General features: G+C 55.3%; 1 protein-coding gene across 19 annotated transcripts in view; it reads left to right on the top strand.

The window, feature by feature from the left end:
• Positions 1-21329, top strand: part of ABLIM2 (actin binding LIM protein family member 2) — a 193398-nt gene that overhangs the window by 104978 nt on the left and 67091 nt on the right. For 18 of the 19 annotated variants that reach the window (XR_010156438.1, XR_010156426.1, XR_010156436.1 and 15 more), the window contains exons 9-10: positions 8911-8988; positions 17830-17976. Coding sequence is in view for 2 of the 19 variants with exons in the window: in XM_003310247.6 (XP_003310295.1) it covers positions 8911-8988; positions 17830-17976 (225 nt within the window). In the remaining 17 variants the exon portion in view is untranslated. The remainder of the gene's footprint in view (positions 1-8910; positions 8989-17829; positions 17977-21329) is intronic. The other variant, XR_010156427.1, reaches the window with a different exon arrangement.

The raw sequence follows: 21329 nt of genomic DNA, 5'->3' as shown, positions 1-21329 counted from the left end.
TGCACCATCTTTATACAGTTAAGAGGACACTGACCAGATTCTACAGGCTCATTGTCCAGTCCCACAGGCTGCAGGATGGGGGCGGCCAGGCTTAGGAGGTGGGGAGGGTAAACAAGTAGACTGGTGAGCAATAATACAGATGGAACAAGGGCATCTTTGTTTTCTGTTGATATCACAGAATACCACAGGCAAGGTAATCTACGTAAAAAGAAGTTAATTCAGCTCATGGTTCTGGAGGTGGGGAAATCCAGGAGCAGGGTGCGGCATCTGATGAGAGCCGTCCCATGGCAGGAGGGGGAGAGAAGGCGAGAACTCATGAACAAAGAGGAAAAAGGGGCCAAACTCCCGAGATAACTAACCCACTCCCACAGTAACGGCATCAGTCCATTCAGGAAGGCAGAGCCCTCATGAACAGTCACTTCCCAAACGCCCCACCTCCAACAGTGTCACAAAGGACACCAACTTTCCAACACACAAATTTTGGAGTGTACATAGTAAAGAGGCATCTAAGAGCCTTTGTGGACTGGCCTGCTGAGCTTTTCTCTCATTTGGTGAACTCCAATGGCCGTGAAAATTTGAGAACAACTACAGTGTTAGGGGGCCCAAACAGTCCCCAAGACCCCCCTCATGTCTGTGAACCCCGAAAATCCCAGACAGGTCTCAGTTAATTTAGAAAGTTTATTTTGCCAAGATTAAGGATGTGCACCCGTGACACAGCCTCAGGAGGTCCTGGTGATATGTGTGCAAGGTGGTCAGAGCACAGTTTGGTTTTATACATTTTAGGCAGACATGAGACATCAATCAACATATGCAAGATGAACATTGGTTCAGTCTGGAAAGGCGGGAAAACTTGAAGCAAAGGCAGGATGACTCAAAGCGTGGAGGGGGCTTCCAGGTCATGGGTAGATAGGAGACAAGTGATTACATTCTTTTGAGTTCTGAAAGGAGGCAATCAGATCTGCATTTATCTCAGTGAGCAGAGGGGTGACTTTGAATAGAATGGGAGGCAGGTTGGCCCCAAGCAGTTTCCAGCTGGACTTTTCCCTTTAGCTTAGTGATTTGGGGCAGTCCCCATCTGGCTGGTGGTCTGTGACCCAAGGGTGGTCTATGGCCCCATCTGGCTGGTGGTCCAGGACCTGAGGACACCCCTAAGGCCCACAGGTCAGGCCATGTCCTCATCCTGCTGCGGATCTCAGCAACCCCTGGCCTCCCACTTACTCCCGAATGTGGGGTGTCCCGTAGACCTTATCCAGTCCACCAAGCAGGCTACCTTGGGGGTCCTGAGTGACTCTGATGTCCTGTAGCAGCAGGTCTGGGCTCTTGTTTGAGCAGCTGTGCCTGCAGGGAACAAAGTGGGGCATTCAGAGTGTCTGATGGGGTTCAGGACAGCATTCCGATGCAGGCCCGTCTGAGCGAAGCTGCAGGATGCCCAGCATCTGGACCCTTCCTGGAAGGCCAGCTCCCCTGCTGGCCAGCAGAGCAGGCAGGGCTGGAGGCTTGCACAGGGGCAGGCAGGGGCCCTGGCTTCCCACCTGTGTCCCTGATGCTCTCCTAGCGGCTCTGCTTTTGGCAAGGGAGGGGGACCCAGGGGAAATCTGCCCTTTTCTGCCTTCCACGGTGGCAGAAGAGTCATGTGATGAAATCCCGCTGTGAGCTTGGCCAGGATGGCAGCAGCTAGCTGGCACATTGTGAACTTTGTTGTCCTCTCAAATAGCTGCTGCAGTCCATGATTCATTCTACAAGCTACCCTGAGGCTGCCCTGGGTCTCAGGGATGAGCAAGGCAGCAGCCCTTCCCTCAGCAAGCCACGGTGTGTGACTCCGAAGTGACCACAGGGCCCGCACCATTTGTGAGATCCTTCCATGCCCACCAAAGGCCTGTGGAAGGGACCTGAGTGAGGGAGCCTCTCACGCCAAGGCCACCAGACCACACTGTGGCTTGCATGTGTGCATGGGGACACCACCCTGTCTCCTGATGATGTGGCTCCGATGAGTGGAGAAACACCAGGGTCTTCATCTCTAGTAGAATTAGAAAAAACAACGCGGACACACGTGGTGTAGTCTTAAAGAGCGGAGAGTTTAATAGGCAAGAAAGAAGAAAGGCAGAAGGAAGAAGCTCCCTGGTATAGAGAAAGAGGGAGGGGGGGCTCCAAAGCCAAGACAGGGAACCCCAAGTGGGGTGGATACCAGTCAGGTATATACACGGGCTCGAGGTGGCAGTGTCTGATTTGCATAGGGCTTAGGCGATCGGTTTGACCAGGCATGTCATTCACATAGCCCATGGAAAAGCTGGCCCTCCCACCCTAGCCTTTTAATATGCAAATGCAGGGCGCCCTGATGTTCCACATACATGTGGATATGTGGGGGCAGCCATGCTGCCAGGGACATGTGGGGCAAGGGCAAGAAGGCCACAGGAATCGCCATGTTTGGGTGGACCCAGTTTCTAGTGGCCTGCATTTGCATACCAAACGGTGCCTGCCTGGTTCTAAGAGCTGCTTTGAAAACGAAAACTGCCCAAGGACCCCTTTTCCTTTCTATCTGCCTAAAATAATTTCTTTTCTTTTCTTTTCTTTTCTTTTTTGAGACGGAGTCTCGCTCTGTCTTCAGGCTGAAGTGCAGTGGCCAGTGGCGTGATCTCAGCTCACTGCAACCTCTGCTTCCCAGATTCAAACTATTCTTCAGCCGCAGCCTCCCAAGTAGCTGGGACTACAGCCACGCGCCACCACGTCCAGCTAATTTTTGTATTTTCTTTTTTTTTTTAGTAGAGACAGGGTTTCATTATGTTGACCAGGATGGTCTCAATCTCTTGACCTCGGGATCCGCCCGCCTCGGCCTCCCAAAGTGCTGGGATTACAGGCGTGAGCTACCACGCCCGTCCCCTAAAATAATTTCTTAATAACTCCTACCACACTGAAACTGACCAGGGCTAGAAAAGGGAGCTCCGCGGCCACAGCCAGGTCCCCGCAAGGGCGGGGTGGGGGGCGGCTGGCGCCAGCTCCCAGGTTCTGACCCCTACTGTGGAGCGGCCATGAGACCTGCAGGAGGCCTGACTGGCCAGGCGGCAGCAACAGCTTCACTGTCCCCACTGATGCCAGCCCGTGCTGACCTCCGGGTCACTGGCCTAGCAGGCAGGGGTCACTTAACCACCGGATGCTGCCAGCAGAGGAGGAAGGAGTCCTTGTGCTCGGGGGCCTGTGCAGGCGTCCTTGTTTCCTGGGCTCTGTTTGAAGTTGCTTTTGAAGCAGTTATTTTTAACAGAGGGCTAGTTGGCCTCTAGCCAACACAGGGGGGAGGCGGCGCAGGCTGAGAGCGGCTGGCCTCAGGCTGAGAGCGGCTGGCCTCTTAGCGCCGAGTCCAGGGACTGGCGTGGCTCCCGGCCTAATGGTTCTCATACACATCTCGGTCCCCTTGGAGCTAACTGTCCCGGAGGGCCTGGCGCTTCCTGGCCTGGGGGTGGGAGGGAGAGCCCTCCTGCTCTGTGTTGTTCCGTCAGGTGCAAGGCAGTTAAGGAGAGAATATGCAGAAGGCAGGCAGACCTGGCCGGCTCCCGGCAGCATCAACCTCACTTGTTTTTGGAAACCCGACACCCAGGTGGAAGTAGCTTCTCAATGCTACCTGCTAGTCAAGAGGAGAAATGACTCCCGGTCCTAGCCCCTCTGTGCCAGCTCCTGGGGGACTCCAGGACCCTCACAGGAACCAGTCCATCCCTGCCTCAGGGTTGCTCTTCAGCAAGAGGCCGACCCCTGAGCAACTGGCCCCAGGCAAGGTTGCAGTAGGGACGAGGGAGCACTCACTATTCTCTGCAGCCTGGAAGGTGGCCCTGATCGCATGGCTGCCCCTTCTGCACCATGGGGATGGGAGCTCTCCCAGGACAAGGACCTGTCCACGGAAAGGGTGAAACTGTAAAATACTGGAAGAGATTCATTCTGAGTCAAATATGAGTGACCATGACACAGCCCTCGTGTGACCCTGAGAACAGGCGCCCAAGGTGTTGGGGTGCAGCTTGATTTTATACATGTCAGGAAGACATGAGACGTCAATCAGAATACATGTAAGATTGACATTGGTTTGGTCCAGAAAGTGGGACAACTCAAAGCAGGAGCTTCCAAGTTATAGGTAGATTTTAAAACATTCTGACTGGCCGTGCACAGTGGCTCACACCTGTAATCCTAGCACCTTGGGAGGCTGAGGTGGGTGGATCATTTGAGGTCAGGAGTTCGAGACCAGCCTGGCCAACATGGTGATACCCGCTCTCTACCAAAAGTACAAAACTTAGCCAGGCATGGTGGCACGTGCCTGTAATCTCATCTATTCAGGTGGCTGAGGCATGAGAATCGCTTGAGACGGGAGGCAGAGGTTGCAGCGAGTCAAGATCATGGCACTGCACTCCAGCCTGGGCAACAGAGTGAGACCCTGTCTCAAAAAAAATAAAATGTTCTGATTGGCAGTTGGTTGAAAGAGTTAATATCTGTAGAAAGGAATGTCTCTTTGTGGAGTGTAAGGTTTTGTCATGCAAATGAAGCTGCCAGGTAGCAGGCTTCAGAGAGAATAGACTGTAAATGTTTCTCATCAGACTTAAGGTCTGCGTTGATGTTAAATGCTGGTGAGCTTTTCCTGAATTCCAAAGGGAGGCAGGCATAGTGAGGCATGTCTGACCCCCGCTTCCCATCATGGCCTGAACCAGTCTTTCAGGTTAACTTTGGCGTGCCCTGGCCAAGTGGATAGAGTCCATTGAGATGGCTGGGGAGCCCCAGCATTTAATTTTTGGTTTACAGACAGCATGTCTGACGTCCCTGGCATCTGGCCAGGGTGCTCAGCAGAGGTGAGAAGGATTTGGTCCTAGCTGCCCTGTCCCCAGTGCAAACGCCCCCGCCTCGGGCGTTTGGTCATATGGTCACTCAACACACAAGCCACGAAGCACCTACTGTGTGTGCTCTGGGATTGAGCACTGTGAACATAGAGGTGAATAAGACCTGAGGGGTCCCTGCCCACAAGGAGCCCCCTGTCTGGTGGGGGAGACAGACGTGGATGGGCAGCCTCCGATGTGCAGGATGCTCAGAGGCGCCGTGACCGAGAGGGGGCCGGGCCCAGCTGGCAGTGGTCACAGGCGGCTTCCTGGAGCTGCGGCTGATGGTCCAGTCTGGTTCTGGCTCTGGGTGGTGTGTCTGAGGAACCAGTGATCTTCAGGGGACTGAATGTGGGTTTCAGGACCTTGGGGTGAGAAGGGGGTGGCCCTGTGCCTGTGCGTAGCCCAAGGTAAGCCCCAAGAACGGTGAAGGTGGCCACAGGGACAGCTCAGCTCAGAGGGGTCCCTGCTCTGGCCAGGGGCTGGGTGACTTCAGTGGAGGAAGCCTGGACTGGCCGGGCTGGTCCTGTAGGTTGTGGGTTTCCAAGGTGGGTCTCCTTTGGAAAAGTTAAGACTGAGGCCTCAGTGGTGGCTACTGTGGGTGGGAGTCCAGGAGGAAGCTGGAGACTGTTGGGGCCATTGAGGAACGAGGAAACAGGCTTGTGGAGACCAAACGCGGGGCCGTTCCGGCTGAATGGGAGCGAGACGGTCCCGGCAATTCTCCACGGTGGCCAAGGGCGGTAGAGTGAGGCTTGGCATTGGAGTTCTGCTCTGCCTCCTCCCAGCTGTGTGACCTGGTGCAAGTCACTAGCCCTCTCTGAGCCTCAGCCCCTCAGCTTTCACATGGAGATGAGAGGGGTCAGACCATGTGACCGTAATGGCAGGCCTCCCCAGTGACTGTTGAAGGACAGCTGCCTCCCTGGGGCCAGGCAAAGCCGGTGGGGATTGGAGCCAGGTGAGCTCCCAGCCCTTCCATTTCTGTGGGTCTGAACAAGGCGCTTGTACTGGGGCCTGGGAGAACATATGGATATTGAGTTCCATTGCCAAGCACCTTTGTGCGATTGGAGTTGGGTAGGGAGAAAGTCAGAAAAAGCTCCAGCCTCCTCCCACTGGGGAAAATCAGGCCTACTCAGCTCCCTTCTGACTCGTCCCCACCCATCGCAGAGCTGGGGACTGAGCCCAGAGAAGGGAATGAGGACAGTGATCTGGCTGCCCCACCTAGACCCCCTCAAACATGCAGAGAGCAAACCTGGCCCCTGGCCCCGTGCTGAAACCAGCCAACGCTCCCTCCCTCCCATTTGTACCAAGGCACAGTTGGAGGCTGTGAAACATTCCTCGGGAGCCTGGGAGACTTTCCTGTGCTGCTGTTAGTGTGCTCGGCTTAAGGGAATCTTTCTTCTAAAACACCCAATGTTCATCTGCTTTGCAGAGAAGAGGGTTCTCTGTCAAGGTCATCTCCTGAGCCCACCTTGAGCTGAAATAATAGTGGGGAGAATTTTTCAGTGCTAAGCACCTCACGTGCCTCATCCCTGATCTAATCCTCAGAAACGGAAAGCCCGTTCAGGGAGCTGTTGCCGGGGGATGGACGAGGATGCTGAGACTCAAAGGGTGTTTCAGTGTATTCATATAAAATGTATGCAGCCATCATTTTGGCCTGTAAAACATTCGACCTGGCCCAGGAACAGTGGGAACAGCAGATCCTATGTCACATACCTCAGAACTAGCTGTCTACTTTGCAAACAGCAGGTGGTATTGGGCCATCATGGGCATGACTGAGGACCCAGCCCCTGCCAGCCTGCAGAAATCCATGGTCCCAGGGGGCAGGCAGACCCCAGAGTTGGTGCCCATCTGGTATGTTGCACCAGGGCTGAGGGAGGCCCAAGGAAGCTGGGCAGGCCTCATAGAGGAGGAAGAGGAGGAGGAGGAGAAGGAGGAGGAGGAGGAGGAGGAGGAAGAGGCGGTGGCAGCGGCAGTTGCCAAGCTTAGGATATAAGGAGACACGGGGCATGGAGAGGACCTGGGCCGGTGGAGTGGAGGCGAGTGCAGAGGTGGCGGACAGGTGGTGGAGTGTCATGCCCACTCCCTCCTCTCCTTCCTTTCTAGATACAGAATCAAGTTTGCACTCAGGGTTGCCCAGGCGCCACCCGCATGCCGCACAGGGTTGTCCTCCTGCTGCTGCATGTGGCCCCACATCCGGCGCTGATGTTGCCCATCCTCGCTGGTGTGCGCTGAGTGTAGGAGGTGCTGACTGTCACCCACGCCAGCCGCTGCACGATGCCCAGCCTGAGTCAGGCAGCTGGGGCTTCCCCGATAAAGGCACCCAGCCTGGGTGGCCTGCACAGCAGAAACCCACCTTCCCACAGCTCTGGAGCCCAAAAGGCCAAGATCACGGGGTTAGCTGGGGTGGTTTCTCCCTCTTTGGCTCGTAGATGCTGCCTTCTCCCTGTGCCTCCACATGGACTCCCTGTGTGTGTCTGTGTCCTGATCCCTGCTCGTAGAAACCCCAGGCATAACAGATTAGGGCCCATCCTAGTGACCTTTTAAAAACCCTGTCTCCAAATACAGCCACATTCTGAGGTCCTGGGGGTTAGGATTCAACCTACGAATGTGGACACAGATCGGCCCATCCACTGTGGTGCCTCCTGGGCTGCAGGCACCGCTGCATGGATGGGCCCCTGAAATGGGCAGGACAGAATTGTTGGGGGTGGCAAGAAAAGGGTCTACTCAGAAAATGAGAGGAGGGAGCTGCAGTGGGGGCTGTGGTCGGTGTGGGAAACCATCGAAGCAGCAGAGGACGTGGGGGCCGTGGGGAGAGTGAGGGCTGAGCTCTTGGCTGCTGAGGGCTGGGGAGGCCTCTGTGGATATGGGCTTCTTTTGGACAGGGTGAATAGGAGGCGTGGGGAAGGCCAGGCAGGTGGCCCAGGAGTGAGGGCTGAACCAGAAGAGGGGTGTGCAGCTCCAATGAGAGCTGAACCAGGAGAGGCCCCTGCCCTGCAGGTGGGGAGGGACAGCAGGTGCAGCCAGAGGTGTGGGGACCACAGAAGGAGTGTGTCCGCAGGGCTAGAAGGGGCTGAGTTGGGGGGAGAGGCAGGACAGTCACAAAAACCATCAGCCCAGGGGACACAGTGGGTGTGGTGCGGAAGGGAGGAGTGGCCCCAGACAGCAGCGAGCATGTAAGGAGGACACAGGTCCCAGGCGTGACAGCAGCAAAAAGGCCAGGACAAGCCCACAGGTGCAGTGGGGAGAGTGGCTGCCAGGGGCCTCCAAAGGGCCATTTCTAAGTTGTGTGTCAGGTGGGAGCAGGTGCTCTTTGAGCTGAGAAAGGCTTGGGGGCCCATGGAGGGTCAGAGGGCATGGAGGACAGAGCCGGGGGCCAAGCTAGAGAGGGTCTTCAGGGTGACCAAGATGGTCCCGTGTTCCCAGGAACCTGGGCCAGTGGACTAAGCTGCAGCGAGTCCCCATAATCCCGGTGGAAAATGACGCCTCTGAACATAACCGGAGCTTGCAGAATGGCTTGGCCTGTGCATCACTCTGGTCTCATGTGGCCCACCATGTCTGCCTGATGCCAGCTTTTCAGTCATTCATCCAAGCCTGTGTGTTTATTCCAAGAATTCCTTCAGCCCCAACTTTATTTATTTATTTATTTATTCATTCATTCATTGAGATGGAGTCTCTCTCTGTCACCCAGGCTGGAGTGCAGTGGCGCGATCTTGGCTCACTGAGCATCGCCTCCCAGGTTTAAGCGATTCTCCTGCCTCAGCCTCCTGAGTAGCTGGGATTACAGGTGCTTGCCACCACACCCGGCTAATTTTTGTATTTTTAGTAGAGACAGGGTTTCACCATGTTGGTCAGACTGATCTCGAACTCCTGACCTCGTGATCCGCCCACCTCGGCCTCCCAAAGTGCTGGGATTATAGGCATGAGCCGCCGTGCCCGGCCCAGCCCCAACTTTAAAGAAACACCACAGTGCGCTGGCATGGCTGCTGGAGTGGAACTCCTGACAGTCGCCTCTGAAGGCCCCAAATGTTGGTACCTGCCTTCAATCTCTTCCTCTCTCCTTTCTCAGGAAACCAGAACTTCCTCAGAGAGTATCATTTCTGTCCCTGCTTCCAGCACCTCAGGGTCTCCGAGCCGTGTGATTTATGTAAGTCAGGGCCTTTTTATGGGGACGGCGGTGGGAGGGTGGAGAGAGAAGGGGGTCCCGGTGGCCGTGGATGAGCCCACCCCTAAGAGAGTTTTCCGAGAACTATCATCTGGGGCCTGAGGTACGGCCATTGCTCTTGTCCCTGCTTCGGGGTGGAGGTTGGTACAGGCTTTATGAGTCTGAAACACAGACATGTTTGTTTGACCCAGCAATTCCCCTGGGAACCTGTCCCCAATTATCTGGTGACAAGAGCCACACAGTGGTGTGTACAGAGCTGTTGTTTATAGTGGTGCAGACACGTCACATCAACAGCCGACAGTTGGGGCTTGCCAGCACCCAGGCGGGACCCTGCAGGGTTTGCAAATAACGGCACGGATCTGTGTACATCAACACGCACGCTCTCCCAGCGTGTTCCCTAAAAGAAGCAAGTTAAGGGTGATGTAAATTATGTGATCCCGTTTTCGTTAGAGAGAGAGAGAGAGAGACTGTGTGTGTGTGTGTGTGTGTGTGTTTGTGCGCCTCACACGCTTCCATAATCACATACAAATATAAAAAATGATTGAAAATATTTTAACAAGTTGTTACCAGAAATTTCCTCTGGGTGGTGGGATTCGAGATGGGAGATTATTGTATTTAATATTTCATACATTTAATATTGTATATTTAAATTTATATATGTATACATACATATACATATGCATACATATGTATATGTAAATTTCATATTTAATATTGTATTTAATATTTGTTAATATTGCTTGTGTAAATACCAAAATTCCTTATCTAGGCGAGGACCCCCAGGTGCCAGGTGAGGGATGGCTTATGCGGTGGTGGCCAGGGGCCACCCGGGACTGCCATGTAGGCTGCCCCTGCACCAGAACCCAGCACTGGAATGGCTGGTGACTGGGACAAGCCCCTTCTCCCCTCCCCGTCCCCGCCAGGCCAGGACCTGGGTTCTTTATGCCTCAGCGGAGGCTGGATCCACTGGGTTTCTAGGCTCCAGAACTTTAAGACAGTTTATTGGATCCGCTCTCTGCTGTGCTTCTTTTCGACCCTCCTCTCTCATAGTGGTTGGACACAGGGTCCTTCCTGACCTTAATCCTGACAGTGCCACTGAGGGGTGCACGAGTCCTCAGTTACCATGACGCACTGCTGGCCTGGAGGGTGAGTGGCACTGTGGCGCTTGGGATGTGCACTCTGAAGCTTAGGCGGGCGCATGAAGGCACCAGGTTGGCTGCGTGCCCTGGGTGAGGTGCCGCCCGCCTGGAGCCTCTGGGAGCCCCTCAGTAATCCACGGAGACCCCCAGGCACCTTCGGTCCAGGGCTCACCGAGGCGCTGCCTGGGTGGCAGTGAGCACAGCGCCTGCCCAGAAGAGGGCTGTGGGAAACGCTTGCTGCCGTTACTGTTACCATCATCTGTGTCAGCCTCCTGGGGGCTTGAACAACAGAAATAAATTGTCTCAAAGTTCCGGAGCCTGGAAACCCAGGATCAAGGAGTCAGCAGGGTTGGCTCCCCATCCCTGGCCCGCAGGCAGCCGTCCTCTCCTTGCATCGTCACGGGTCATCTGTGTGCATCCGGGTCCTGATTTCTTCCCATAAGGACACCAGGCAGATTGGATTGGATCCACCCTAACGGTCTTGTTTTAACTTGATGACCTCTCTTAAGGCCCTGCATCCAAATGCAGTCACATTCTGAGGTCCTGAGGGTTAGGACTTTACCGACACAGGAATTCGGGGAGACACAGTTCAGTCCATAATACCATCATCATCCTCATGAATAATGATTATGACAATTATCATGTGAATGAGATCATGTTTGTGTAGGCGCACAAAGGTATGGTCTGTTTCCTCACCCATTGAAAGGGTCACAGCTGACACTCCTATAACAAGAGACAAGTTCACAAGAGAAAAGCATGACAGATGTATTTAATCAAAGTTTTAGGTGACACAGGAGCCTTCAGGGACGCAGGTCCAAAGACCCAGGGAGGACTGTCCTTTTTAGTTTTGGTTTTGAGACAAGGTCTGGCTCTGTCGCCCAGGCTGGAGTGCAGTGGTGAGATCATGGCTCATGGCAGCCTCAACCTCCCCGGGCTCAGGCGATCCTCCCACCTCAGCATCCCGAGTAGCTGGGACTACAGGCATGCACCATCACACCTGGCTAATTTTTGTATTTTTTGTTGAGATGAGGTCTTTTTATGTTGCCCGGGCTGGTCTTGAACTCCTGGCCTCAAGCAATCCACCTGCCTCAGCCTCCCAAAGTGCTGGGATTATAGGTTTGAGTCATCACCCCCGGCCAACACTGTTCTTTTTTTTTTTGAGGAGTTTTGCTCTTGTTGCCCAGGCTGGATTGCCACGGCTCCATCTCAGCTCACTGCAACCTCCACCCCCTGGGTTCAAGCGATTCTCCTGCCTCAGCCTCTCAAGTAGCTGGGATTATAGACATGCGCCACCACACCCAGCTAAGTTTGTATTTTTAGTAGAGACAGGGTTTCTCCATGTTGGTCAGGCTGGTCTCAAACTCCCGACCCCAGGTGATCCACTCGCCTGGCCTGCCACAGTGCTGGGGTTACAGGCGTGAGCCGCTGTGCCTGGCCTATTTTTATGCTTAGATTGGATGATAACTGGGTGGCCATGTAGAAATATGATTGGACAAAAGGTGTGTGATCTGATGGGAACAGACTGAGTGGGGAAACAGCAGGGCCGTCTGCTCAGATGCTCCTTGGCCTCTCTGGGGAGTCCTTCTTCCTCCAGGTATAGGGCACAGGGGGTCTTAGGACCCACTCTCAGGCAAGCTAGGTCAGAGAATGGCTCCATGGCCAGGTTGTGCACAGAATGAGGGAAAGGTTAGACTCATGTTTCTAGGCTTCATGGCTGGCTTTGGGGAGGAACTTCTAGTTTCTATGACCCGCCTTGGGGAAGAGGAACTCTGGTTGCTATGGCTCACTTCAGTGGGGGTAGGAAGGAAGAGGGTGAGAGACAGGAGGGCAGGAGGCGGTCAGAGAGACCCTGCTTCCGAGGCCTTCCACTCTCCCTTAGGTCAAAGTCCTCAGCATGCTGTGGCTCCGTACTTTGGGGTATTGTTTTCTGAGCGCCAACATTTGCAAAGCACTTGGCATCCGGCTTGGTGCCTGCTAAGCGCTCATTCGTGGTAGCTGTTGCTGTTGTTGTTGTTGTTGTTGTTGCTGTTGTTGTTGTTGGAACCTGCATGGCACATAGTAACTGCTCATTAAATATGAGCTCTTTTTTTTTTTTTTTTTTGAAGTGGAGTCTCACTGTGTCGCCCAGGCTGGAGTGCAGTGGTGCAATCTCAGCTCACTGCAAGCTGCGCCTCCCAGGTTCACGCCATTCTCCTGCCTCAGCCTCCCGAGTAGCTGGGACAACAGGCACCCGCCACCATGCATGGCTAATTTTTTTTGTATTTTTAATAGAGACGGGGTTTCACCGTGTTAGCCAGGATGGTCTCAATCTCCTAACCTGGTGATCCACCCACCTTGGCCTCCCAAAGTGCTGGGATTACAGGCATGAGCCACCGTGCCCAGCCTCTTTTTTTTTTTTTTTTTTAAACAAACTGGCATTTGCAAGGAGCGTGGGATGGTAGTGACTGTGTGTGCATGCAGTGAGCAGTGACAGTGGCCTCTGTTGTCATGGTCCCACTTTCAAGGCCATGCAACACTTTCAAGGCAGAGCTGGGCTTGGAGCCCACAGGTCTCCGTGACTCCGAGGCTTAGGTTTTTTCCAGGAGACCCTGCTGCTCAGTGCTGTAAACAGCCATGGTGGCTCCTTTCTTCTTGCATCAGGCAGTTACAAGCATGGGCGAGCACAAGCTCCCTGTGGAGCCCTGGGGACCCAGCCACTATCAGGCCAGATGGCATCCCTGTTCTGGGTAGGGGAAGGGGTTCCCGTCCACAGGAGAGATCGGGGCAGACCCAAGTGGGGGTTTCAGGTGGGACGCCTGCCAAGGGATGTTGGTGGGCAAAGAATTTCTGCACCAGTGGGGCATGCACTTGACCCAGGTCAACTGCAGCGTGGTGCACTGTGTCTCAGCTTTGATGGACTTCCTGCTCGGCCAAGTAGGTGTGCTCACAATTCCAGTTTTAAACAGAAGGCCTCGAACAAATTAATCCAGTCTCCCGGCTCTTAGTTTGACACAAGGGAGAATGTGTGGGGTGCCATGCTGCTTCCTCTTGGCCTCAGAGCTGCCCAGGGACCTGCCATCAGTGTGCCCACGTCGCTGATGCCACTCTGAGATATGAGCTGACTTTGCAGCCTCTAAGTAATGGAGCCACAATGCAAGGACACGTGCTCCCAATTCTGACACGTGCTCCAAGCACCATGGTCAGCACCCAGCCTGGCTGCATCCCAGCCCTCCCAGGGGCCAGACAGGCCAGAAGCCCGAACAGCCCTGCTCTCTCTCCCACCTTGGGGTTGGTGCCACATGAGTGGGCACTGCACACGGTCCGGCTCTTCACCAAGATGATGTGATGTGGTGGGCAAGCCCTCCTTATCCCAGGGTTCTGCCCTGCTTTTCTTTTCTTTTCTTTTTTTTTTTTGAAATGGAGTCTCGCTCTGTCGCCCAGGCTGGAGTGCAGTGGCACGATCTTGGCTCACTGCAACTTCTGCCTCCCGGGTTCAAGCAACTCTCCTGCCTCAGCCTCCCGAGTCTGTGAGATTACAGGCGCCCACCACCGTGCCTGGCTAATTTTTGTATTTTTAGTAGAGACAGGGTCTCACCATGTTGGCCAGGCTGGTCTCAAACTCCTGGCCTCAGGTGACCCACCCACCTTGGCCTCCCAAAGTGCTGGGGGTACAGGTGTGAGCCACCGCGCCTGGCCACCCTGCTTTTCATCTCACCTCTGCTGGTGTCTGTCATCAACCTACTGTGCGCCTGGCCCCCTGCTCTGTGCTGAGCACCCCCACGGTCTCAGAAAGGGGCCGTTCCATGTCCCCGTCGGGTGCTTTGCAGGTTGCAGCTGCCCACCCCTGCCTGCTGTGGGTGGTTGTCAAATGCAGCATCCCCTTCCTTCACCGTGAGGAAGAGACCGGCTCCCCCTGCCATTCACGTGCACAGGAATGCACCAGAATCCACCGAGTGGCTGCATCTCCTCCACGGACCGTGAGGGCTTGGCGGGCAGGGACTGGGCCTCGTTCATCTTAGTTTCCAGGATAAAATGTGCACACAGTAGACCCTCCATAAACCATGGGGCTTTTGGACATCACCTATTTTACTGCTCTTTTCTTTCTGCCAAAAGCAATCTGCACTTATTTAAAAAAAAAAAATAGTAATCAGCACACCAGAGGAAATTAAAGCATTTACATCCTGCCAGCCACAGTGGCCCTGCCGATGCTTCTGAGATACCCTTCAGGTCTCGCTTCTGTGTGTGTGTAATTTTTATAACATGGCGTCACACTGAACATATTATTTTGTAACCTTTATTTCAATATGGCAATAGTGCAGAGTATAAAAGCAACGTTCTTCCATTCTGTGTTATCATTGACTGGGTTATATGGTAATGATACTGTTGTAAGTGGCCATATTAGTGTGTATTATGCTGGGTGGAGTGTGGGAAGGAGGAAGGCAAAGAGGAAAGACCCTTTACACACACTCCAGAGGCCTTCCGCCAATGAGAGAGCGCAGCCCGTTGTCGTGGCAACCACCCAAGGACTTGGCATGGGGGAAAGTGGATCTGCAAGGCCACTTAGCAACCTGTCTGGGGGGTCGGGCAGGGGCTGTTGGCATCGTGCAGGCTGCCCTCTCTGACCCCTGCTGTCAGGGCTGGGTGGTTCAGGGAAGCCTGAGGAAGGCTGGGAGCTAACCCAGGGCAAGGCGGCCCCCTATGCTGTGGGGCTGGACAGGTGAATGCTGTGATCATCGCTGCTGGGAGGGGACGGAGGTGGGGAAGGGAGGATGCAAAACACACCCCGCCAGGCATCTGGCTGAGAGTTCACCTGACTTTTGCAAATGGTTGATTGGCTTTTGTTCAATTCACAAGCCTGCTGTCAACCTCACAGCTGGGCAAGGGACTCAGTGATGAATCCTGGCCCTCTAGGAGCCACAGTCTTGAGGGGATAAGGGACAACTCAACAGATGAAGATCAACACTAACTTGTTGCGGGGGTGTGGGGAAGGAAGCCTCGAGGAGGGGCCTTCGCTGAGTCTGGAAGGACCAGAGGCAGAGCTTAGGGAAGAGGTGTGGGAGGGGCACATCCCAGAGAGGGAACAGCAGGTGCAAAGCCCCCAGGCTGTGAGTGACTGGGAGCTGAAAGGACTTGAGTGCTAAGTGGCATGGATAAGTGGGTAAACAAGCGCCAGAGTTCCAATTTCCCAGAAGGCAGAGGGGAGCTGCTGAAAATCCTGCAGGATCAGATCTCATGATTACAAATGGCTGGCTCGGGATTGGATCTCAGGTCTTTTGAACCCTGACCCAGGCTCCAAAGGGGCAGCCAGAGGTCTGAGATGTCAGAACTTCTTTCTCTTCATGCATATCACAAATGTCAGGGTTCACCCCAAGACCCAACATCTCAGGAGAACCCTCAAGCCTGGTGATCAGGGAAGACTTCATGGAGGAGGTGGGCTGGAGGCTAACAGACCCTGAAGAATACAGGAAAGCTGGAGTAGGGGGCTGAACCTGGCACACCTGGGGACATGGGGAAGAGACAGCTTAGGGTGAAGCTGCCAGGAACAGGAAGGCCAAGTTTGGGGGCCATAATGAGGGCTTACATTGTCCAGCCAAAGAGGGGGCTCCCGGAGGGTTTGAGCTGAGACCACTGGGATGCATCTGGGCCTGAGAGGCGTTCCCCCCAGCAGTGAAGCCTGGAAAAGGGAGAGCTGTGGTGGGGAGCATGGGCTTTAGAGTCAGACAGCCAGGGTCATGTGCTGCCCTGCACCCTCCTGGCTCTGTGACTCTGGGCAAGTTACCCAACCTCTCCGGGCTCTGGCTTCTACATTGTGAAAAGGAGCTTCTGTGAGCACCCCTTTGTGGCATCATTGTGTTTTGCGAGCAGATGATGGAGGGCTCAGCCCAGTGCATGTCTCGGGGTAGACAGCTCATCATGTCCAGAGGAGGCTGAGGCAGAATCGAGAAGCAGCAACAGGGATCTCCACCAGAGTCACCTGTGGCTGGAAAATGCCCCCGGCAGCTCCTGGGGAGCCCAGAGCCAGGGAGAAGGGGACAGGCAGGGGCAAGAGCACGTGCACAGTGCACAGTGGGGTACCGCGGAGGAAGGCTGGGCAGAATCAGAGCAGAGAGCAGCACACACCAGCTGGACCTCCCTGAGCAAACACAGGGGTTCTCCCAGCGTCCCGCATTCATTCAGCAAGGGCAGGAGCGCCACTGTGGGCCAGGGTAGGCCAGGGGTAGACAGGACAGAAGGGCCCCCGACCCTGCTGAGGGGTGTCCCAGCTGGCCTGTCAAATGCCAGGTGCTTTGCTGCAGGCAGCATGTGAATGTGTGTGAGTGCGTGTGGGCATGGGGGGTGGTGAATGTGAACTTGCTTTGTAGGGATGGGGTGATTGTGTGCAAGTATGTGTGGGCAGGTGTGCATGCACGTTTGTGGGTGAATCTGGGTGTGCAGGTGTGTGCCAGTGTGTGGGGGTGTGCCGGTTGTGTGTGAGTGAGCCATGGGCCTGGGGAGTGATTGCATGTGTGAACATGTGTCAGTGTGTGGGTGTGGGCACATGTGTGCTAGTATGTGGGAGTGGGCCGGGATGTGAGGGGGGTCTATACCTCCACAGTCTCAGACAGGCATGTTCTCTGTGTGGGGGTATACATGCACATGTGTGTAGTGCATGTGTGTGCCTTATGTGTGTGTGTGTATGTGTGTGCGTGTGTGCCTGCATGTGTGTGCGCGTGTGTGCATGCATGTGCGTGTGTGTGCATGTGTGCATGTGTGTGTGCACATGTATGTGTAGGTATGTATCATCACCCTTTGTATCCATGCATTCCACATCTGCAGATTCAACCAACCTCAGATTGAAAATATTCTTAAAAAACAATAAAAATAGCAAACAACAATAAAAAATAATACAAATAAAATAATATAAAAATAATACACTATTTTATTTATGCAAGTTAAATAATACAGTATAACATCGATTTACCCAACATTTGCATTGTGTTAGGCATTACAAATCACCAAGAGATGGTTTTAAGCAAATGGGAGGATGTGCACAGGCTACAGGCAAGAACCACATAATTTTACTTAACAACCTGAGCATTTGAGGATTTGGGGATTTGAGGAGGGTCCTGGGGCCAATCCCACATGAATAGTAAGGGATGCGTGTGTGTTTGCCTATATGTGTGTTTGTGTGCGTGCAGTGTGTGTGTTTGCATGTGTGCGTGTCTGTGTTTGTACGTGTGCGTGCATGTACACATGTTTAAGCCATGGACTGAGTCTCACTGCCTGCCAGACCCCATGCCAGGTACATCACAGGCATGGCCTCCTTGACCCCAGAGCCTTCGTGTGTGATCATTTCCCTCATTTTGTACAGAAGGAAACTGAGGCTTAGAGAAGACACTTCCACAAGGCCTACTGGCTCTTTTGTGGCTGGGCCTCAGGACCCAAGCCTGCCTGCTCTGGAGTTCCCTGTGCTTTTGACCCTGTCCCCATTTCACCTATACCAGGAGCTGGGGGTGAGCTCAGACTCTGCCCAAAGCGCTGTGACCCCAGCACCCTCTTCACGGCTGCTGGAGCAGCCACTGCCCTCTGGCTTTGGGGGCACTGTCCTGTGGGATGCATCTGGCTTTGGGGGCACTGTCCTGTGGGATGCATCCGGCTTTGGGGGTGCTGCCCTCTGGGGTGCATCTGGTGACTGTCCCCTCCCCAATTCTCTTTCCCCTCTCAGGCCAAGCTTGGTGGTGAGATCCTGGACTACAGGGACTTGGCAGCCCTTCCTAAAAGTAAGGCCATCTATGACATCGACCGCCCCGACATGATCTCCTACTCACCCTACATCAGCCACTCTGCAGGGGACAGGCAGAGCTACGGCGAGGTATGGACCCTGCCCGCATGGCCCTGGACACCTGTGCCCCCAAGTGCTGCCCTGCAGGACAGGCGTCATCCCTAGCATGTGTCCCATGGGGCCAGAGCCACTTCCATCTTCACCACTCACCCACACGCTCAGCCTCTTCACGCCCATCAGATAGCTATGTGCACATCCTATTTCAGTAATGCCCAAGGCACTATGGCCCCAAAGCTGCCATTGCTGAAGGAGTGAGCCTGGAATGCCTCCTTAAATGGAGTAGAAAGTAGGAAGCATGCTGGTTTGTAGGAAAGATGATAGTGACTCAGTGAAAATCTCCTAATTTTCTTAAGTATTAGATTATTTTCATAAAGCATGAGATGCATTTCCTCTGTAGCAGACTCTTGGCCCGTGCCACCCTCGCTGCCATGGCTCTGCCCCATGCTCCTCTGCCCCATGAATTCATGAGCCAATGTAACCGACCTGGTTGAACCACAGATTATTTAATTCCTGGCCTGCCTGTGGACGGCGTTCCTACTCCTCAGAGGTTTCTTATTCAGAGCTGCTCTGTCCATTTCCTGTGGAATGCATTGTTGGTTTTTGCTTTTCCTCTTGTGGTTCTGAGGTTTCAACATGACCGCAGCTGCCTGGGGTAGGAGGAGGCGTTGCCAGGCTGTTGGCCCGAGTGTGTGTGCTCTTGACATGCGTGCCGCCAGGCATGGGGGGCTCCTCGGGGTGGGGAAGCTCAGTCCTTTGAAACACATTTCCCTTGGGCCTTCTCATTTTGAGACTTCAACAAGGGCCTCCAGGGAAGCAAGAGCTGAGACTCCAGGGCAGCGCGTTCGATGTGGATGGTGTGGGGGGAGAAAGTCATGGCTGCTGGGTGCACCTGCCGAGCTCAAGGGCTGTGCAGGGAGGGTGAGAAGAGCTCAGGGCCAGCAGGTGCCCTCCTGACTTGCTTCTGCCCCTGTGGATCACAGAATTTGAGGATGTGGGTGACAAGCCCCACTGACAATGAGAGGGACCAGTGGGGGGAGCTGAGGGAAGGCATCACGACCCACACCCACCTACCAACCACCCATCTGCACCCACCTACCTGCCACCCACCCACCCGCACCCACCTACCTACCACCCACCACCCACCCGCACCCACCTACCTACCACCCACCACCCACCCGCACCCACCTACCTACCACCCACCACCCACCCGCACCCACCTACCTACCACCCACTCACCTGCACCCACCTACCTACCACCCACCACCCACCCGCACCCACCTACCTGCCACCCACTCACCTGCACCCACCTACCTACCACCCATCACCCACCTGCACCCACCTACCTACCACCCACCACCCACCCGCACCGACCTACCTACCACCCACCCGCACCCACCTACCTACCACCCACCACCCACCCTCACCCACCTACCTACCACCCACCACCCACCCGTACCCACCTACCACCCACCACCCACCCGCACCGACCTACCTACCACCCACCACCCACCCGCACCCACCTACCTACCACCCACCACCCACCCGCACCCACCTACCTACCACCCACCCGCACCCACCTACCACCCACTACCCACCCGCACCCACCTACCTACCACCCACCACCCACCCGCACCCACCTACCTACCACCCACTGACCTGCACCCACCTACCACCCACCACCCACCTGCACCCACCTACCACCCACCACCCACCTGCACCCACCACCCACCTACCCACCTACCTACTACCCACCCACCTGCACCCACCTACCTACCACCCACTACCCACCTGTACCCACCTACCACCCACCCACCACCCACCTGCACCCACCTACCACCCACCCACCCACCTGCACCCACCTACCACCCACCACCCACCTGCACCCACCTACCTACCACCCACCCACCTGCACCCACCTACCACACACCCACCCACCTGCACCTACCTACCACCCACCACCCACCTGCACCCACCTACCTACCACCCACCCACCTGCACCCACCTACCACCCACCTGTACCCACCTACCACACACCCACCTGCACCCACCTACCACCCACCAGCACCTACCTACCACCCACCACCCACCTGCACCCACCTACCTACCACCCACCCACCTGCACCCACCTACCACCCACCTGCACCCACCTACCACACACCCACCTGCACCCACCTACCACCCACCAGCACCTACCTACCACACACCCTCCCACCTGCACTCACCTGCACCTGTCTACCACCCACCTACCTGCACCTTGCCTGCACCCACTTACCACACACCCCCCTGCACCCACCTGCAACCACCTACCTGCACCCATGTGCATCCACCTACACCCACCTACCTGTACCTACCTACACCCATCTACCTGCACTCACCTGCACCCACCCACTGCACCCACCTGTACCCACCTACCACATGCCCAGGCTGTGTGTTGGCTTTATTGTCCAACATCTGGTCTGCACCTGGACCAGATGCTGGAAGAGAGTCCGTGAGGACTCGCGACTCAGCCACAGGGCTAAGACCCAAATCCAGTCCCTTCTTCCCCGCAAAGACCACAGGATATGCTGGCTATTTTCTCAGCACATCCTGGCGCTCTCTCTGGGACGTGCGATTCAAGCCTAGAGGACTGGCCTCACGATCCTCCTCCACCTCCTGGCAGCCTTGGGGCATCGGGCACACCCCTTCCTGGTTTGAGTGCGTGTGTCCCTGTGGGAGGGCTCTGTGGCCATGAAGGGCCACATGCAGAGGTGATGTGTGTGGGGGTGGGCTGGTATCTCTCCCTGTCCTGCTCCAGGGTCTCATGGTATGACCAGGACACAGCTTCCAGTCCCAAGTGGACACGGGCCCTTAGCTGTTGTCACTGAGGTTTCTTTCAGCCTCTCTGGGGCTGCGCCTCTCAAACGGCAGGACATCTGTGAACCATGGATGATCCTGAGCCCAGGACCTGTCCCCAGAGGGCAGAGAAGGGGCAGGAAGTGAGGGACTGTGGCTCGGGAGTCACCCCCTCCCTCTGGGGAGACCTGGGTTGGCCTCCCCGCTCTGCTAAACAGTGGCACCTGTGTGTGAGCTTCCTCTCTCAGCCATAAAGTGCGACCCCATGGGGCCTGCCTCGGCAGGTGGACAGGGCTGGGCTCCTGGGTCAGGTGTGTCCGTACAGAGCTTCCTCTATGCCGATGGCCGGGAGCAGCCTGAGGGTTTCTCCCTTGATTCCATCATTCCACCCATGGCCTTCAGCTTCCCACCTCCCATGGCACAGGGCTTCACAGGGCCCGTGGCAGCCTCCCAGAGGCCGTCGAGTTATTGCGCTGTAATAACCATGGTTCCTGTGAACAGAGTGCCTCCCTGCTCTGCTGTGGGAACGGCGTTCTCTTTCCCAATGCTTG

The sequence above is a fragment of the Pan troglodytes genome, chromosome 3 (genome assembly GCF_028858775.2).
Source record: "Pan troglodytes isolate AG18354 chromosome 3, NHGRI_mPanTro3-v2.0_pri, whole genome shotgun sequence".
Classification (NCBI taxonomy): domain Eukaryota; kingdom Metazoa; phylum Chordata; class Mammalia; order Primates; family Hominidae; genus Pan; species Pan troglodytes.
The sequence above is the reverse complement of the archived record's forward strand: the minus strand, read 5'-3'. Positions and strand labels throughout refer to the sequence as shown.